This window comes from Rhinolophus sinicus, linkage group LG03 (assembly GCF_036562045.2).
Source record: "Rhinolophus sinicus isolate RSC01 linkage group LG03, ASM3656204v1, whole genome shotgun sequence".
NCBI lineage: Eukaryota > Metazoa > Chordata > Mammalia > Chiroptera > Rhinolophidae > Rhinolophus > Rhinolophus sinicus.
Window position 1 is genome coordinate 61,071,420 of NC_133753.1, and position 19,611 is coordinate 61,091,030.

The 19,611-nt window shown below is 46.2% G+C and overlaps 2 protein-coding genes and 1 long non-coding RNA gene across 10 annotated transcripts in view; 1 reads left to right on the forward strand and 2 right to left on the reverse strand.

Annotated features, from left to right (window-relative positions):
* The window catches only part of SLC30A4 (solute carrier family 30 member 4), a 31,562-nt gene extending 28,895 nt beyond the window's left edge, over window positions 1–2,667 (forward strand). For 2 of the 5 annotated variants that reach the window (XM_074327799.1, XM_074327794.1), the window contains one exon: window positions 1–2,667. In XM_074327799.1, the coding sequence (XP_074183900.1) occupies window positions 1–5 (5 nt within the window). In that variant the 3' untranslated portion in view covers window positions 6–2,667. The other 3 variants (XM_074327796.1, XM_074327795.1, XM_074327797.1) reach the window with 3 other exon arrangements.
* LOC109460864 (uncharacterized) overlaps window positions 1–7,667 on the reverse strand; it is a 56,402-nt gene extending 48,735 nt beyond the window's left edge. The window contains exons 1-2 of one of the 3 annotated variants that reach the window (XR_012494760.1): window positions 7,416–7,667; window positions 7,143–7,168 (exon numbers count right to left, since the gene is read on the reverse strand). This is a non-coding gene — a long non-coding RNA (uncharacterized LOC109460864). Of the gene's footprint in view, window positions 1–25; window positions 159–7,142; window positions 7,169–7,415 lie in introns of those variants that run through there. The other 2 variants (XR_012494761.1, XR_012494759.1) reach the window with 2 other exon arrangements.
* Window positions 7,668–13,367: 5,700 nt separating this feature from the next.
* On the reverse strand, window positions 13,368–19,422 carry LG03H15orf48 (linkage group 03 C15orf48 homolog). 2 transcript variants are annotated; one of them, XM_019756664.2, is made up of 5 exons: window positions 19,322–19,422; window positions 19,116–19,177; window positions 18,859–18,944; window positions 17,866–17,926; window positions 13,368–16,809 (listed from the first exon to the last, which is right to left on the reverse strand). In XM_019756664.2, exons 2-5 carry the CDS (start codon window positions 19,149–19,151, stop codon window positions 16,741–16,743), a joined length of 252 nt encoding a protein of 83 aa, XP_019612223.1. In that variant the 5' UTR covers window positions 19,152–19,177; window positions 19,322–19,422; the 3' UTR covers window positions 13,368–16,740. The 2 variants fall into 2 exon arrangements, with proteins under 2 accessions (XP_019612223.1, XP_074183902.1); XM_074327801.1 differs by having other exon boundaries at window positions 19,266–19,371.
* Between the last annotated feature and the right edge of the window lie 189 nt (window positions 19,423–19,611).

The window sequence follows — 19,611 nt, forward strand, 5'->3', positions numbered from 1 at the left end:
AATGAAGAAATAAAAAAGTCTTTACCACAGTTGAGCAAGGCTGCCGGCAGGCGGGGAACCAAGCGGAATCCATGGAACGTCCCTCTGAGAGTCACCTTTTAGCCGATTAAAAACAGTAACTACCAGGCATGTGGACACTGTTTCACTATTTACAAAAGGCAGGTATCTACTTGCACAGGGTCTGCAAGGACAGCAGAACAGGGGGTTAGTTACCGTGGTTGTATTTCTCCACTTCCTTTCCTTTATTCCTCTTTTCGATTTTGTTTCCATTAATCATATCTTGTGATTGCTTAAAACTGACTTGGGGAGCCTCAGACACCTAGCGGGAAGCCAGCTAGGATGGAAATGGTGTTTGTAGATAAACGTTTTAAACCTGAGGTCTGGTAGGTGACCAACAGCCTGCCTCCCTCAGCCTCTCCTTCTGCTTCTGCTCAGGGTGGATGCATCCCTGAACTAGCCCCCTACTTAGTCTTAAACAGACCTTCCATCCTTCTTCCTCCTCCCCAGACCTTTCTCTACTGAATGAGTGAATGAATGAATGAATGAATGAATGAATGAATGAATGAGTGAGTGAGTGAGTGACAAGGTCCTAGCCTCCCTGAGTTTAGAAATCAGAGCACATGAACGCCACACACAAAGGGAGATCACAAAGGACAATGCCGAAGCACTACAGGTACTAGAGGCAGCAGCTGCAGAGCGGCAGCTGGGAGGGGCCTGGTGTCATGGGGTTGGCTTGTGATTGGCTGTGATTATGAGCAAGGGAAGGCACCTTTAGTGGAGGGAAAGACGCAAACAAGGGCCTGAGGCATACTTGGGATGTGGGAGAAGGCGACTCTTTTTCTCCAGCCTTCACCATGGACATTGGCAGGAACATTAGCCAACAGCGTTCCTTATTTCCTGGGTGTGGGGACAGAGCCAGGAGTGCAGTTTTCCAGGATCTCGGCCTCATGTGGAAAGTTGCTGGCTCAGGTAGTAAATGGCCATCAGCTGTGGCTAGTTGGCCGTCAGCTGTAACCAGTGAGCCATTGGCCACTAATATAACTGCCATGACTACGCTAGCAGAAAAGTGGAGGTTAGCAAGAAGATGGTGGCTGAGCTAGCAAGAGCGGATTGCAGTTAGCAGGGTGGATTGCAACTAGCAAGTGAGGTTGGTTGGCAGAGAGAAGCAGACAGCAGGTTGCGGAGTGTGACTCCTGCTTCCTGTGTCTCCAACCCAGCCGTCAGCGAGAATATAGTGGTCTGACTCCCCTATCTATGGCTCTGTGGGTGTTCCTTTTTGGCCTCAGGACCAGAGAACCCACCTGCCACCCCGCGTGACACTGGGGTAGCCAACCAAGGTTTGTAAGGGTGACCCTGTGCTTTTCAAGATTTAACAATTTAGATTCTTTTTATTCTTTCTCCTTTCCCTCCTACCTGATTTAAACACTGTGTTTTCTCCAGGCTACATGCACACCTGGTTAATCTGGTCAATTGCCAGAAAGAAAGAAACTGAGTCAGTCCTCAGCCATCCCAACACCAGCAACGAGGCTACAGTTCTGACTGCAATTTTCCATCAGATGACATATGACTCACCCCTAAGACCCGGTTCAAGATAACCATCGCGGAACAAACCAGACCCCAGGAGACGCTCTCCCAGAGGAATCACATGACTAACTCCCCCTTTCCTTTGTTCTGCTGCTTCTTGTGTACCTATAAAACTCCTTGACCATTCTAGGAAGAGAGAAGGCGGCCTTCGAGACAGTAGTCTGCCATCTTCCCAGAATGTCGGCATTTTGGATAAACCTACTCTTCTTTCCACTGACCCTTGTCTCTCCATCATTGGCTCACCAGCGGCAAGCAGCCCAACCTGAGTTCCGTAACAGGTTTTCACCCCTGTGAGTCACCATCTCTGATGTCCCTGGGAGTTAGCACAAAGACTGGCACATTGAGAATGTATCGAATGAACTCACCTACGCTTTTTATTCTCACTGAATGACCCTAGGTTCAGTTGCACCCCTGAAGCATTCTTCTGTCTCACATCTGTTCAGACCCAGCACTACCCTCCTTTAGTGCATGGAAATGAAGGTTCAGAAAGAGGCTGTGTTCTCTTTGGTTCCTTCATTGGGGATGATTAGGCAAGCCCACTTTCTGAGCAACGTGGAAGTTCCAACCCTCACCAGATTTCACACCTTCAAAAGGCAAGGACATTGCACCACAAACAAGTGTTCGTGGCTCGGGGGGCTGCCAGGGTAGGTGTCCAGAGCCTGGGGCCTGCACGGGCACAGGAAAGTGCAAGTGTGCCAGGTGGGAGAGGTGCACAGGGCCAGGCTCTGTTCCTCCTGGGTGTGACTATAAATGGGGACACTGAAGCCTGCTGCCCATCACCTGTCACCCATACTGGGTGCCCACAGCCTGGGCAGGGAGAGGATGCCAGGCAAGAGTGCGCATCAGCGTAAGCACTGTCCCTTATGCTCCCGGGTTTGGAGTCTCCCCGTTCTCGGGGCCCAGGCGCATTGAGTGGTTTGCTGGAGCCAGTTCATACTGCTTGGAAGAGCTAAGTGTTACATTTTCAAGAATTTTGCAAATGAGTTGTGAAACGGCCATTATTTTACATTTTAAATTGTTAAACCTTACAAGACAGTGTTATATTTTTAAAAAGTAATAAACACCCAAACTCGTCACTTCCCAGTTATTTCACTCCATTTTGTAATTATGCTCTCGCGGCGATCTACGCCTACTGTGTCTGTATGAGGGAAACGTTACATGGGAGGGTGCTGCTGCACCTCTTCCCAATTCTGTGTTCAGTGACTCACTGTTGGTCGCTTGAAATTGGTCACGGTGGGGATATTTACACCAGAAATAAATGCTACCAATCATGGCTTTTCGCCCGAAGTGCCTGTTGTACGTGTGCCGTGCCAGCGCACCCCCGTACCCCACAGGCCGCGGAACCTGGACGTGCAATGGCTGGGAGGATGGCCAGCCCTGGGTTTCCTCTGCTGCCAGCTCTGGACCTTTCTCCGCAGCCAGACCAGAGGGAGGAGAGGGGGGGGGGGGGGGCAGGGAGGAAGTGGGAGGAAACTGGCAAGTACCCTCGACTCCCCCCAGGGCACAGCCAGGATGGCAGGGCTATCCTGAGAATTCACGGGGGAAACCTCGGGTGTGGAGGGCAACAAGGGTGAAGAGCGGAAATGAAATGTTAAGTGACTGAGTTGAGGGGCAAGTGCAGCAGGCCAGGAGGCCAGCCTTGTGAAGACAGAGGGAAACCACAGGATGTTGCATTCTTGAGACCACAAAAGGGAGGTGAGCCAAGCATACGCCAAAAGAAGTTGAACCCTGTGAAGCTGGCTCTCAAAGCAGGCTCTGCAGGGCTGTGCCTCTCCCCAGCTACAATAATGGGACAATAATGAGAAGGGAACAGAGAAGAAGTCACATGCCTCACAGTCTTGAGGATTCTCAGTCCTCCCTGGCTCACTCCTCTGCCTCCTCCTTACAAGTTCTTTTCTCTGGGGCATCCCAGCCCTCTTCTCCACATCCTGCCACAGCTCACCTTACATCGTCTCACACCTAAAAGTTTCCAGAACCTTCTACTGCTGTTGACACACCAATTTCTATCTCCAGCTGGATGTCCTACCAGTTCCCAAACTCATCACCTAGTTCTCCAAACCTGCTGCTCCCTACAGGCTCCCATCTCAGAGAGGCCGGGGCAAGCACTGGTTAGCAAACCCAGAAGGTCTCCTGTGGCCAGAGACTCTCACAGCTCAGGGGAGTCCCCTCCAACGCCTCCCTATGTCCCTCCCCCTCCTCCACTCCACCTACTGCCCAGGCCTCTGACCACTGCTTCCCAAACTCAATTGACTTTTTCATGTGACCCATGTTTTGAAAGATGTCAATGACACTGCATTTATTAATAACATCACCCACCCTGAAAGTTGCATATAAAATTTCCAACCAGAATTTCACCACCTAAACACCTACTGAGCAGCCGCTATGTGCTGGGCACCAGGGAGGCAAAGGTGACTAGGACCTGGCCCCGGCCCTCAGGGCTCACGCCTACTTCAGGGAGAGTCAGAGAGAGACAATGAATCGGGACAGTGCGCCAAGGTAAGGACAGTGACCCATGTGATGTGCATACGGTCCTACAGGACCTGGGTGGTAAACCTGCCAAACTAGAAGCCTGGGCACCCTCCTTGTGCCTCAGTCTCCCCTTGCTCCTTATGTCTAGTCACTCCCTGGACCCCAGGAGCACATCTCCCTCAAATCTGTGTGGTGCGCTCATCTCCACAGCCACAGCTTGAGGTTTGGTCACCATCCTCTGCCACCTGGACTCTGTCTCCAGCCATTCTCCACACCAAAGCCAAAAAGGGATTTCCAGAGCTCAAAACTGACTCAGTCATTCCCGTACTTAAAACCTTCAGGGGCTCCCTATTGTCCTTAGGATAACACCTAAACTCATTAGCATGGCTTCACAGCCTTTTCTGATCGAACTCACACTAGCACAAGAATTATTTCTCACTTACTTGCACACCCTTTTAACTGAACACTTACTATGTGCTAGGCATCGGGCTGGGTACTGGAATCCTACAGAGAACCTAATGCACACCATCCTCTTTCCTGGAGCTTGTGGTCTAGCTGGGGATACAGATATTAAATGATATTTATGCAAATAATTGACTATAATTGTGATGAGTGCAGGAGAAAGAACATTTCCTTCTCAACTGATACAAATAATTGACTGTAATTCTGGTGAACGCAGGAGAAAGAACATTTCCTTGTCAGTCCCTGCTTTGACCACAATCAACTCCTCGCAGCACCGCCTTCTGACCCTGCCTAGACTGTTCCCGCCCCTGAGCTGCCCTCCGGGTCTCAGCTTGGGCTTCTCTTCTCCTGGCAGTGTCCCCTGAACCTCCCAGGTGATGCCATGAGATCTTGCGCTCACCCCTGTGGGAGCTCCGAGTACAGGCCCTTTGTTCTTGCACAGGACTCAGCACTGTAAACCCTCAGGACGTGTTCGCTGTGTGAATGACCGCTAGGTCCTCTTAATCCACGTGTGATCTTTTTTTAAATCACAAAATTATTCACGTAGAGTTCACGGTGTACGTGGAGGGAGGCAGTCTCCAGGACACTGGGGCCCACCTGGTGTGGCTGCCAAGGTGAGGTGCCTGCCATCTTTCCTCTGGGCTTTGGCCCAGAAGCCCCAGCTGACCTCCCACTCCCACCCACCACCCTACCCCTTGGATCCCAGTACCTGCCTCTGGATTTGGCTCCTGTGGGCGACACATTGCTGGGGGAGAGAGGGGTGGCTGGGGAAGGAGGAGCACCCCAAAGGGTCTGGAGCAGCCAGACCTTAGTTGCATCCTATAGCAGCTTTGCCAAGGCATCTGGGCTACTTCCTGCTGGGTCTTGAGGGAACTCCACTCCCCCACCTCCTGTGGTCCACAAATCTCACCTGGGTAAGGAGTGGCTTCCTAGTCCTGGGGCTGTGGCCAGGTCTAGGAGCAAAAGTCAGGTACGGACGTGGCCATATCACCCACCTACTCTGAAAAGCCTCCTGTCCTGTCTAGAAGAGGCTTTGTTCTGCCTGGGAGACCTCACCATCAGCAGCTTATCCACAAAAGCCCACACTGAGGCCCCGAGCTTCTTGCTTCCTTGGAATCAAGGAGTGGGAAGATCACCTGGTCCACCCCCTTCATTTCACAGCCGATGAAACTGGGGACCTGAGAGGGAATTAAGTGCCCAAGGTACCAGTCATGCTTTAAAACAAAGGGAAAAGGCAGGTCTCCTGACTCGCAGCCAGCTGGGAGCCTTTGCGCTAAACTCTGCTGCCCACCTGTTTTTCTTAGGCTGCCTCAACTTTTGCAGCTGGTTGAAACGGGCAAGTACGCCTCCAAGAAATGCAATGCTCAGGAATCATCGCCACCCCCACCTACACCCTCCCCTGTACCCACTCTCATTCATCTGCCCCAGAAGTGGAGGCAACCTGACAGTCTTCTCCGTGGCAGGTACCAGTAGGAGGACAGCAAAGGACTCACCCGGTTAAGGAGTTATTGCCAGAATGGCCTCAAAGAAGGAAATCAAGCACAGGTGCGCTCTGCTTACCTTCCTGGCTCACAAACACGACTGGATTCCACTGGCTGACAGGACAAGGCCCCAGTCTCTTAGCGCAGGCCTCAAGCCTCTCCCATTCAGGCCACAACCAGCCTACCCAGCCTTGTCTCCCACCACTGTGGACCCCATGCTCTTTCCTGCCAGTCATACCGTCCTCAGATTGTACCACATCCTCAGGGCCTCTTGGGCTTTGTAGCTGCTGTTCCCTCTGCCTCAAATGCCCGTCCCTGCTTCTCTGTATGCCAAGCTCCTCACTGTTAAGACCCAGCTCACAGGTCATTTTCCATCCTGTGCAGATATTTTCCTCCTCCCTCTCTCCTCTCTTCTTCCTCCTTTGTGTGCCCACAGTGCTTCTGTGCCAACTTTATAGCAAAATCAAGAAAACGCAAGCTCATGAATCTGTGTTCCCCCTAGACCCTCAACTCCTTAATGACAGCAACTGTGTCTTAGAGCTCAGCACATTGCAGACACTCAAAAAAAGGAATAAACGAACCAAAATCAATGTATGGGCTTTGAATTTCTTCCAGAGCTAAATTAGGAGCAAGTCTTCACATTACGCAAGGCTCTCCTTCCAACTCATTTATTCAACAAATATTTATTGAGTGCCGCCATGCGCAAGGCACTGTACATACAAAGCAGTGGGAACTTGAAGCTAAAGCAGACACAGGAGTCGGCATTTTGGAGGCAGAGACGAGGCAGCGCAGAGTACGAGTAATGAGGGAATGGCCCGCACTCACGGACCACCGCTGTATAAGCAGATTATCACGTTTAATCCCACACTGGCCCTACAAGGTAGGCACTTTCATTATTATTCTCACTTTACAGATGAGGAGATTGATGCTTTCAGAAGTGGAAACACTTGCAATGGCACGACTACTAGCAAGTAATGGAAGCAGGGTTCGAACCCAGGCTGCCCCCAGGTCCCACATGCCCAAACAGAAAGAGCCTACAGGCATAGCTCATTTTATTGAGCTTCACAGATGTTGCGTTTTCTACAAATTGAAGGCAAGACCCCCCACCAGCAATAAGATTATGGCTCCCTTTATTGCAATACTCACTTTATTGCAGTGGTCTGGAACTGAACCTGTAATATAAAGTATGTCTGTATAAGTGTTGTATTTTCTTAGTTAGTCGCCCTCATCATTGTCTGCACACTGCAAACACCTGGAGAGCTTAAAAATCACTGATGCCCACCCTGGTCCCACCCCAGGTTCTAATGCAGTTAGTCTGGGATGCAGCCTGAGTACCAGGGGTTGTAATGTGGAGCAAGGGCTGAGAACCCCTGTTCTAAATGGGGGAGTCTAGTGTCAAGTGTGAAAGGTGAGACCCACCTGCAGCCACGTCGCTCCCTGGTTGTATGTAAAGACTCGATGTTTTCCTGTCCCACGGGGGCTACAGACAGTGGCAGGGCTGGAGCTTCCTCCCTCACATTCCGTCTGTGTCTCACCAGCTGTGACCCTCCTGTGGCCTTGCAGTTGCCAAAGACACCTAACTGGGGAAATTCCACATGGGGAAAAACCAACACGGTTTCCAGGCAAAGGGGCGTGGTTTCCCCAGGATGCCACCCAGCTTTCAGGGTGAAGGAGCCAAACTCTGCACAGTGAAGACAGCTGATGTGAGACCCTGGGTGGGTGCCTTGTGGGCAGCAGACCTAACACGAAAAGCACCACACCCCCCCACAGATCACAGAGGGCAGGCTCTGTGGGGCAGAGACAGCAGAGCAGGGAGAAAGCTCCTGGCTCCACCATCTGGCTGCTGCCCTTGGCAGCCACTGACCCCATGCACTTGCAGGCTCTGAGGAACAGTGAGGCTCCCCAGAGCCCACGGAGCCAGACTGTGCATCTGCAGCCAGCAAGGATGGGTTTCCCCCTTCTTAGGCCCAGGCAGTGACTCAGAGACAAGTGTCGAAAGCAAACATTGACCTCCCTTGCCCCAGAACCCTCTCAGGAGTGGAGAGCGCCTGGGGCCCAGTGGGACAGAAGTTGGCAGCGTGGAGTTCGTGTGTAGGGTACGCAGCACACCTCCCTCATCAGCGGGGCGCCCTGAGCCTCCTGTTCCTCAGAGGTGTTATATCATTTCATTGAATCCTCACCACTGTGCTTGAGACAGGTGCCATCCCTCCCCAGCTTTTCCGATGCACAGAGCTTGGGGCTTCTCACCATCACAGTTCCTCATTCAGCAGAGCTGCGTTTGTGTCTGGGCAACCAGGGTGAATGGACGTGTTTGGCCATCTCCAAGATCTCTCCCAGGGCCCAAACTTCCTGCCTCTCGAGTTCTCAGTTTAGATGATTCACAAACCATCGCACCATGTGAGGCCATCATGTAGGATGGCCATATCTATCTGTTCTTCTTGGGGCTAGGATGTGTCCTACGGCTTCACCACACCATGAGCATGTGGGAAACAGCTTCCTTTACAGGGAGAACAACGGCGTAAGACACCAGAGTGGCCATAGTGGAGGGTGGGTCTCACCTCCAGCCTACGTTTATTTTTAAGGACAGAGACCCTGTTTTCTTTACCTTAGTTTGAGCCCCTTCCCCATATTACATAGCATAGTACATGGCACACGGCAGATGCTCCGTAAATGACTAACCCAGTGACAAATCCTTTTGCAAAGACTCAGCCATGATTGATCGCTGGCATACCTAATTTCGAGGTTTTTAAGTATTCATTTATTCAACAAATATATATGATGTCTGCCTACTATATACCAGGCACATGCCAGCTGCTAGTGATCCAATGGTGAGCGAAAATAGCTCCTCATGGAGCTCCAGTGTTGTGGGAAAAGAAACTAATTTCCTGAATGCACATAAATGACACTGTGCTAAGGTGACTAAAAGGAGAGGTCAAAGGACTACGGAAGTACTGGCAAGATGGCCTGCCCGAGGGTCAGGGAAGGCTTCTGGAAGGAAGTTTGCACATCGCTCCACCCACCTACCTGTCCATTATGGACCATGTCCCAGAGTTTGTCTAGCAAGGAGCCCAGGGCACCTTGGCTGCTTGAGTGACTTCCGGTCCCTCAGAGCAGGAGGGAAACCCCCATCTCCTGACAATCCAGTCCTCAACACCAAGTTCAACAAACTTTTAGGTGTGTTTTCCAGTCAAGAGGAAAGAAGAGCTTTTGTTTTTTTATGCAAAGCCACTTAAACTGAAACTGACCTCACCCTGGGCCTCTGAGATGGTTTTCAGGGAGGAAGGGAGTGAATGAGCTGGCCCTCCAGGAACCTCAGGGACACACCCAGATTGCCCAACAACGCAGGGCCAGCCAGCCCAGGGCCAGCCAGCCCAGGCACCTCCCTGGCCGTTGGGACCCTGAGGGGACACCCCCTTCAGTGCCAGCTCCTCCACAGCCAGAGGTCCACAGGGGATGACCCCAAATGGAACCTTCCCCAGGGTCAGTGCAGGGCGAGGTCAAGGGCAGGCCTGGAGGAGGGGCTCAGACCAGCCAGATGAGGCATGCAGACCAAACTCTCAACAGTCAGGAAGTGGGTGATGACTGTTCCCCGTGATGTTTGCCTCTCTGCTGCCCTCACCCTTTTCAGGGCTCTTAGCTCATAATAATAATCCTTCTGGCCCTGGACTTGGGTTGTCTCCCTTTCTGCTCCGTTCTCCTTTCTCTTCCCTCCCTGGCTTCTTTACATCATTACGCCCTCAGTAACTTGGGGTGCAAGTGGCCCTATGACTGCCTCTCTGCCCTGGCTTTTCTCCTCAGGTGTGTGCCTCTGACTGTAACTCTTGTCTATCATCTCTTCAAGCTCCTGAGAGAATCTGGCCAAACTACCAGTAGTAAAACCTTTTCAAGCAGCGCCTTTTGTGGGGTATTTGAGAAGGGGACTGAAAACACTGCACATCCTCTAAGATCTACTCCCATCCCCTTCTCATCCTCTCTGCTTCCTGCTGATCAAACTGTTTTTTCTTTCGGATGCAGAGATGGCTACTACGGCATCACAAATTATTCCCAATTTCAAGGCTTAGAACATAAACTCTGTGCTCAGTTTCCCAAGCTTTGTCCTCCAAAGAAAAACCCTTTCTCTCCCAACGTGCTGCATACGTATGCGTACTGGCTTTCAGGCTATGATCTCAGCTAGGGATCTGAAGCCTCTATATTCAAACTTCTCTGTTCTAGACCAGAGCGTCTCAACCTTTAGCCATGCATGATAACCTAAAGAGGTTATGTGTAAAACAAACACACACAGAATCCTGGGCCTGCCCCCCAGAGACTAAGATTCAATAGGTCTGGGGTGTGGTCCCAGAATTTGCATCACCCTCTTGCGCTGCCAGTTCACCTAGAGGCAAGGAATGCTCCTGGCTTAAAGCTAGAAGGAAGAAGAGCAATGAGGAAATAATGCAGGAATGAAGTATCTCAGCAAAAACATTTCTAAATATTAACCTACTTCACAGGTAGGATGAATCCCCCTTTGCAAAGCAAGGTTCTGAGAAGTTACGAAACTTGCCAACGTCCCCCCAGCTCTTGACTGACAAAGCCTGGAGTTAGGCGCTGACCTGTCTGCTTGCTCCCGGCCCACTGTGTCAACTGTGAAGCTGAATTAATGTTAAGACTTGATTGTGACTGGCAGAACCACTGCCATCTGTCCTGATGTGGGTGGCGAGTAGTGTCATCTCTACAGGGAAATGAAGGTGCTCACAAATGTGTATGCATCGACCCACACCAGCTGAACCCACCACTCCTCAGCTTAGGGGTCTGTGGTCAGCGTGACTGAACCGGCAGCCAGGGCGTTACCCCTTGCTTCTTCCCCCTGGCCTGACCCTGCACTCCAGACAGCAAGAGTTCTCCTGATGGCTCAGGACTGGTCTAGAGTATTACTGACTCGGGGAGAACCCCCAGTAATGACCAACTGTGACGAGGAGCAGAGAGCTTCAGCGCGCCAGCTCTCAAAGTACGGTCCCCAGAGCAGCAGCATTAGCCTCACCTGGGAACTCCTCAGAACCCCAAATACTGGGGTCCCATGCCCGAGCTACCAAAGCAGAAGTTTAGGGTTTGGGGTCCCATGATCCACATTTGAACATACCTTCCAGGAGATTCTGATGCACAGCTAGTGATTGAGAACCACTGCACTACTGCAGGAGTTAGCCAGATTCCTAGTGTGGTTTGGGAAGATTCGGTTTGGTGACGTGGAGGGTTCCCTGCTCTCTGGGCAGCCCTGACATACACCAGTGGCGGAGTTGCTGTAAAGTCACCTGAAGCCTCTCCTGCCTCACTTGGTTACAGCCTTGCCCTGGAGATGATTTATTGCCAGGATAGTCTTATTGCTATGGGAACTCTGTACACTGCCTGGCCCTTCCTCTGTGGGTGGTAATAGTTGCATCCCTTAGACACTAGGTAAACCCAGTATCCAGACTCTGCTGCTGGCTATCTCCGCCACAAGCATACTTGTCACCACAGGGACAGAATGAGCTACCAGCCCTGGCCCCACTGGTTTTGTTATTGTGCTTCTTACAGTCCTCAGCAACTTCCAAGTTACCTGTTTTGGGGAAAAAAGCAAATCAAGTGTAATATATAGGGTAGGGGGTTACTTCATATGGTGGAAAAAAATTATGCCAGCCTCTGTTATTTCTTGAGTTGAGAAAGCAAATAAAGATGGAACAAATTCTTTTTCTCTGCTTTCCTTTTTGTGATGTAATTCACAAAATAAATGTCACCCCTTTTAAGCGTACAATTCAGTGGTTTTTTAACTTTTAAAAAGTAAATGGTGCCACAAAAGAACTTTCTGGGGTGATAGAAATGTTTATTTTGCATGATGGTTTCATGGGTGCACATAGTAATTATCAAAACTCTCCTAACTGAACAATTAAGACCTGTTCATTTTATTATAACTAAACTTACCCTAACTGAAAATAATTTAAAAAGTAAATGGTGCCACTTCAAAAAATTCTGAAACAATTAAACTTTGAGAAATGTTTAAGGGGTGACTCAAGTGGATTCGTCTCCAAAATAACAAGCAAGTAATAGGTCACATTTGCCGTGTGATATGAATCCATTTCTCATTTATGTTAATAGGGAGAATTCAGATAAGCAAAGACATTCTAAAATAATGTCAGGTTAACTTGCCTGAGGCAATATAGCCTTAGCAAACGCCAAGGAATAGTACGAACTTCATGATTATACACAACTAAGGAAAAATCCACATGTATTACTTGATGTAAACACAAAAAAGTAGAACTTAATTTTTTAAACAGTATGCCCATTCTTCAAAAAAGTTGTATTTTATTATATATGCATTATAAGTCATACCAGGTAAATGAGCAAGAGTTATAAATTGGGGGTTTTCCTTAATTGTATTCTAATTCACATTTTAAAGCTAAGTAGTTCACACACAAATGATATAGTAAAACACTACTCACACAAACAAAAAAACCCTTACTTTCTAGAGAGAAATTATATAATTACCTGAGGCAACTTTCTAAGCATGGGGAAAAGATTTTATAAAGGAAAATCTCCAGAAAACTAATTCCATTCCAATTACAACCTTAGGTGCATGCATTCAACTACACTCCCCTTCCTTATTCAAACCACATATCATCACTTTTGAATGTGAAAGTATATGTACTGTGCTTGTACGAATATAGTGATTATTAAAATATGAACATTTCCAAGGATATATTTTTGCATTATATATCAGAAAATTATTTTTATTTTGTCTTTTCCGTATGTGAGGTCATCTATGTAGGCATATACGCACGGGTTCTTATCTTTATCTAGGTATCTATGTAGGTGAGAGTGAAGGTAAAACGCATATCTATGGGTGTGTTTGTGCTCTCAATTGGGGTGCTGTGAACCAAAGGTGGGCCCATCAGCAGGAGGAAGTATGTGTGAGTTTCAAACAGGCAATGTTCCCATTCATGGAAGAAGACAATTTAAACACATGAAGCACTTTCTACTTTATAGTGATAATCAATTTCTAAAAGAGAGAAGGAAACACTTACTGAACAACTAGTTCAGCACCGTGTTATGTCCTTTACAACTATTATCTCACGGTCTTCACAACTCACCTAAGCAGGTACAAACTAACCCAATTTTATAGATCAGGAACCTGAGGCTTGTCGAAAGAAACATAAGTAGTGAGAGCACAAAGCAAGAGTGGTCTGATTTCAGAGCCTGTAATTTCATCCTCTACCACAAAGTCTCAACTAAAATGTGATAGAATTTCCCATAGAAAATAGAAAATGATGACGACTAATTAATTAGACCTCACTCCAGTTTTTAGTGCTATGGAATGTGATTTTAACTGTTTTATTAGGAAAGCTTATTTGACATTTTATTTAGGTGAGAATTACAGATGTTTGCTTTAGGTTCAAGGGCACAGATTTGAAAGAACTCCGGGCTTTGGTTTAACTGCAAACCAGAATAATCTGTTGGCAGGGAAGAGCACTTCTTCCTGTCTGGGCTCCAGGATGTGTCTCTGGTTCTCCATCCCCAACCATTTCTCAGTCTCCCTCAGGAACCAGATCCTCTTCCTCTGCCCACATCCCTCATGATGACATTCCTCTCTGTTCAGTCCTCATTTAGATGCCCTCTGCCCTCTGTAGGCAATCTCACCTCCGCTCTGAGTTTACCACCCCTTGAAGTATCTCCAGTTCACGCCTCTGCAGTTCTTCAGAAGTAATCAACCTAGATAGCTCTCCAACGCAACAATTCCAAAGTCTAACTCATTTTCTTCCTTATCCACACCCTTCCTTGAGCACTCCATTCCCCCCACCCCTGTATTCTCTGTTTTGGTACCACCACTCGCCCAGCTACCCAGGTGAAAAATCTGGGAGTCATTCTGGACACCCCCTAACTACATCCAATAAGCCTTGAGGTCTTCTTATCAATCTCTCAAATGCATCCTCTTTTTTTCTATTCCATCACTGCCTTGGTGACATCCCTCACCACCTGTGCCCTGGACCATTGGCAGCAGTTGGCCTCTGGCCTCCGAAGTCCCTTCCAAACTGCATCCCCCACCTCTAGTTGCTACAGCCAACACTCCATTACGTAAACTGTGTTATCTCCTTCCCAAACTTAAAACCCTTTTTGGTTCCTTCAGGCCTGCAGGATAATAGCATAAAAGGCCTTACACATTCTACTTATACCACTTTACACTCCAATATTAAATTCCAATATTAGACTCCTTTGAGTTTGCAGGAGATATGCTACTTTAGCCCTCTATGCCTTGGTAAATACATGCCTCTCCTTCAGTTGCCTTGCTGACTTCTAATTATTGTTTTTCAAGAAAATAGAATGAGTAGTCCTACGTACCATGTGCTCATTTCTCTCCTTGCTTTATTGTCTTGCTCTGTATTGCTCTGATGTTGGTAAGTGTGTCTCCTGTTCCTGTGCCAGGTCCTGGGGCGTGCACAATGCCTACACACAGGGACACCAAATGCCTACACCAAATGCAACAAGTGAACCTTGGATTGAATTCTGGAATTAAAAATACGGTTTTAAAGGACACTACAATAAGAGAAAATGGAAATAGACTGTATATTAAGTGATATTATTGAAATGTTCACCTTCTTAGAGATGATAATGGCATTACAGTCTGTTAGAATGGCCTTTCTCTTAGGCATGAAAATCTTTACGATGTCTCTAACTTATTTTCAAAGAGTTCATTTTAAAAGAACATAGTATACAGAGAGATACAGCAAATGTGGCATAACGCTAATTGATAGAAACTGTGAGTTTTCTTTGTACTAATCTTTCAACTTCTCTGCATATTTAAATTTTCCAAAATAAAACATTTGGGGAAAAAATGCTAAAAACACAACCAAAACCAAAATTAATAAATCTTTTAGAGTTTAAGTGTCAGTATTGCTCTTGGCCTTCCTCCCTCCCAACCTGCTGCATGGTACCTTCTATTGCCATATTCACCCCTTAAAGCCACTGCAATTCAATCAGGTTTGTGTTTTAACACACTCATCCCTCACAAACACTACAAATTTGCTCTCCTAGCTGGCCAACCATCACAACTCTTCATTTTTATTTGCCTAAATGGTATCATATTGTACTTCAGAAGTTTAAGCAAATAAAATTGTGCTTCATAAGTGGTATGTGTATTTCCTTGAGATCCACGATTGGAGATTTTCATCTGGGAAAACTCGAGGTGATAATAAAGCAACAAAGGTTGGTGGAAGTAGTCTTGCTTTAATCCTTCCAGAATTGCCAAGTCTCTAATAAGAACTCGTTAATTTTTATTGCAGTGAAGGTGATAAGAATTTAGCTCTTCTCTTCAATTTCTATTATATTCAGATGGAAATAAAGAAAAAAGCATTTATCACCTTTATTTAAAAGAATTAATGAACCTAGGTATGTACCCAAAAGAACTGAAAATATATGGCTACACAAAAACTTGTACATGGCTGTTCACAGCAGCATTATTCCTAACAGCTAAAAGGTGTAACCATCAAATGTCCATCAACTGAAGGACAAACAAAATATGGTGTATCCATACCATGGAATATTAGTCCTAAAAAGGAATTAAATACTCATACATGGCACAACATGAATGAATCTTGAAAATATTATGCTAAGTTAAAGGAGCCAGGCACAAAGCCCACATAATATATAATTCCATTTTTATGAAATGTCTAGAATAGGCAAACCCATAAAGACAAAGTTTATTGGTGTTTGTCTGAGGCTGGGTGCAGAGAGGTCAGGAAAGAGGAATGGCTGCTAATGGGTACAGGGTTCTTTTCGGGGTAATGAAAGTGTTCTGCAATTATTACAGATAGTGGAGATGGTTGTAAAACTCGGGGAATACACTAAAAACCACTGAACTGTGCACTTTAAGTGGATGACTACTACGGTATGCAAATTATATCTCAATTTTCTAAAACAAGTTAAGGAAAAGCAATTTTCTAGAACAATTAAAGGGAAACGCAGAGGCATGTCACGTGTGATTTCACCTTCAGTCTCCAAGTCACCACTGGCCAGAGTGAAGAGGGACCCCAGGTTCTGTAGGGTGCTCTCTACCTCCCTCACAGAAGCACCACTGTTAGCCCTGGCATCTGTAGAGCCAATCTCAGCACGCCCCACATGCCTGTTCACCACCCAAATCAGCAAGGCTAGTACCCCGTCTCTTCCTCACTGTCCTCATTGTACTTACCATCTGTTATTCATCCCCCTTCAAAACTGGGTTTTGTTTTATCTCACCTGTACCTGAACAGTGCCTACCTAACAACAGGTGCTCAATAAACTTCTGGTGAATGAATACACTTGGAAGAAAAGTTTACACAGAAATTTGCACTGAGTATTAATTAAAATATGAAGCTCTGTGCTTTAAAATATGTCTTTCTCCCATAAAAAGACTTTCTCCTCCATTTAAATATGTATCTAATCTTTAAGAAATCTTGCACAAATGGTATTTTATTATAGATAATCTAATTTATAAATCTCTATGCACTTTAAGGAAAATATTCAAGCATATAAACATAAAAATTTCAATATGCAAAATTCAAATTACAACAACAAACTCATTTTTGGACTGTGCAGTTATTGCTGTACTAACTTCATAATTCCTTATCCAGAGTCCAAAAATGTAGGCAAGCCCTAAAAATGTAGCAGAAGCATTTCTGCACACTGGTATCCATAATCTAGTTTGTGCAGAATTGTTTCCACTAGATTCATAGAGCACTCTTGGGAAGAAAGAGGTGAGAACTGGTCATTTGGTTGCCCTTCGGACCTTCTGCAATTCTTCAATTGGCTTCCATTCTTGGTTGATTGTTATAAGCTTAGATAAAAAAAAAGAAAAGAAAAATGTTTTGTTAGGATCTTTCCTTTATCCTCACGCCCTCACGTTCCTGAGTGTTACAAGATCAGAGACATTTGGCCCACTTTCACTCAAAAGGATCTAGGTTTTTTACGTTCCCGTGGTTTTATGTGAACTATAAGTTCAAAAACCGAATCTGCTCCCTGTGAGTAGATCTATAATGCTCCAAGCATAGGGTGTGGCATATAGTGGGCGCTTAAAAAAATTTCCTCATTGTGATTTCTCAGTGAAGGTACAAAAGATCTAAGTTATACAATAAGGGAAAATGAACAGAGCTGTGAACAGTCCTTGACTTCCAAAGAACTCACATTCAGAGACCCTCATTTATCTTCACAAGTTTTCTATTACCCCAGGACCTAGATGTAGGTAGTTTAAAAAGATCCTAAATGTCTTCACTAGGTCAAACTGTGTTATTTGAAAGTTTTGTTTTTTAAAAAAAAAGCTTTCCTGACAGACCTAAGTAGTATCCATTCCAGACCAAATGTTTCTTACTTCCAAAATATTTAAAATGTAAAAAACCAACCTTTGCAATAGTCTTAAAAGATTAAGTGAATGTTAGCTCCTTTTGCTTAAAGAGAATGCCACTCCTGTCTTCAGGAACTACTGTAATTTATCACAATAGACCTTATATTAATATTAACTTTAGGTAAATAATGGACAAAATGAGATAATGTATTACATTGATAAAAGTTAATATTTGAGTGTTTACTATGAGCCAGGCACTGTGATAAAATCAAGGATTCTATGTATAATAATTTACCTTCTTTAATCCTCTTAACCCTGAGGTAGAGCCCTATTATTGTGCCCATTTTATAGATTCTGAGAGCCTCAGAGATGCCAAATTGTCTAAAATCACCCGTGAATAATGGAGCCCTTGCTAGATCTCTACAACTCTATAGCACTCTCCTTAGGACTACACCAAATGGCACCTTAAAAGTGAAAGGTAGTAAATCTATTTTGCTGACAATGATGCTAAGGCTTGGGCTAAATGTAAATCACTTTTTAATTCAGCAATACCTTTCGAGGTACATTAGGGTCCACACTTTCCCAAGGCTCTGGATTCCTTTTTCGATCAAGGCTAAAAAATAAAAGAAAACTGATTAAATGGTACAGTAAGTGAATTTCCAAACCAACTCTGATACTGGGTCTATAAACATGCTAGGAACAGACCCACACTGCATGCTGAGGCATTCATCTGTTAGTTAACTGACCCTGATGAAAGATTCCTTAAAGGAGCTTCATGATATGACCCAAACATTAGGGACCAATTCCTCTGTAAGAGGTCTGTATTAATATTTCCTTTTTTGGGCTAGATTGGAGAATGTTCTCATAAGCTGAATAGCAATGGGGGTGGAAGTGCCAGGCGAAGAGCAAGCAAAAATGTTCTTGCCCTGATTTCTGAGACCAGCAGAAGGGTTGAGCTTGAAGTTTATAGGTGGTAAAATGCAGGGCGCTAGGCCCCTCTGCCAGAGCCTAGAATTACTGCCCTTTCCAGCCCTTTCAGGGGCAAGCTTGGGTTCAAGTTTCTCTCTTCCTCATATTCCAGGATACATGGTATTTTACTTTTTATATCCAGAGCTGAGATCAGGTTCATTCCAGACAACTGAATCTATAAATTCTACCATATCAGGAAAGATCTTTTTAATAAATTGAAAATTTAAAATTTCATTAAAGCGATGACTTGTTTCATGATGTATATTCCAAACGACCATTTAAAAACTTCAAATTTCAAAACTTAAGTTTAAAAAATCAAATTTTACTTTGCTGCAGGAGAAGAAGAGGGGTGCTAATGGATGAAAGTAAATTTAGATACAAGGAACAAACTAATTTTATGACTATCATAATCTAATAGTCTTCTAATATTAGGATGCTTTCTAGCCCTGACTCCAAGTTCACGAGTTGACATTCTCATCCTGGGGTTAAAACTAGGAAACTGGTATCATGCATTTTACAAACTTAAGGTCATCCTAACACTGCTAAAAATGTTTTTTATAAATTATGCCTACTTACATCACATCAGTTTTTTTAAGGGAATATACAGCAAAAGACGAAGCTCCACTCGCTGCCACCGTCATGATCACCACCAAAGGAATAAGCTAGGAGAGGACAGGTTGAGGGTCAATATTACGATGTTTCAAGGCAAAACATTTTAAATACAACAGAATAAGCTATGTATCACTTTATACTTTCCTCAAAATCTGTACCACCTGTTCATCTTTAAAAATTAATATATTTAGTCAAGATTTTCAATTGCTTTAAAAACTTACTTCCTTCTTTTTCCTCAGCATTTGGAATAAGTTCATGATGACCTCCGTGTAGACTGCCAAATCTAGAATTAAAAAGTCCAAGATATTGATCAAGGCTTCAGCTTCAATCACGAGGACCCCTCCTGGCAAGGGTCAAAAGGGACAACGTACTCCAAAAGCCACCGTGCGGGCCGGCTCAGCAGAGCCTCCGCCCGAGGGCGACTCACCTGGGGCGGGGCAGCGCGCGCGGACGATGCTAACGCCCAAAGCCGAACGGGCCCCGACTTCACGCCTTATATAGGGACCACAACTGCCGGCCCCGGCGTCAGGTCACGCGGCCGCGGGGGGGCGTGCGGGACCTGACTCGCCTTCCCTTCCCGGCACCCGACGCCTGGGCGCCCCCTGCAGGACGCCGCGCGTGCCGACGCTGCGCAGCCGAAGGCGGGCGCCGGGGCCCTGTGCCGTTCGCGGCGGTTCTCACCTGCTGCCCGGCGCGAGCAGGTGTTGGGCGTTGGGG

Coding starts and splice junctions, on each gene's coding strand:
- LG03H15orf48 (XM_019756664.2), bottom strand. CDS start 19,151: ATGAACTTATTCCAAATGCTGAGGAAAAAGAAGGAA. Junction 18,945..19,115: donor TGCTGAGGAAAAAGAAGGAA/GTAAGTTTTTAA, acceptor GTCCTCTCCTAG/CTTATTCCTTTGGTGGTGAT. Junction 17,927..18,858: donor CTTAAAAAAACTGATGTGAT/GTAAGTAGGCAT, acceptor TTTATTTTTTAG/CCTTGATCGAAAAAGGAATC.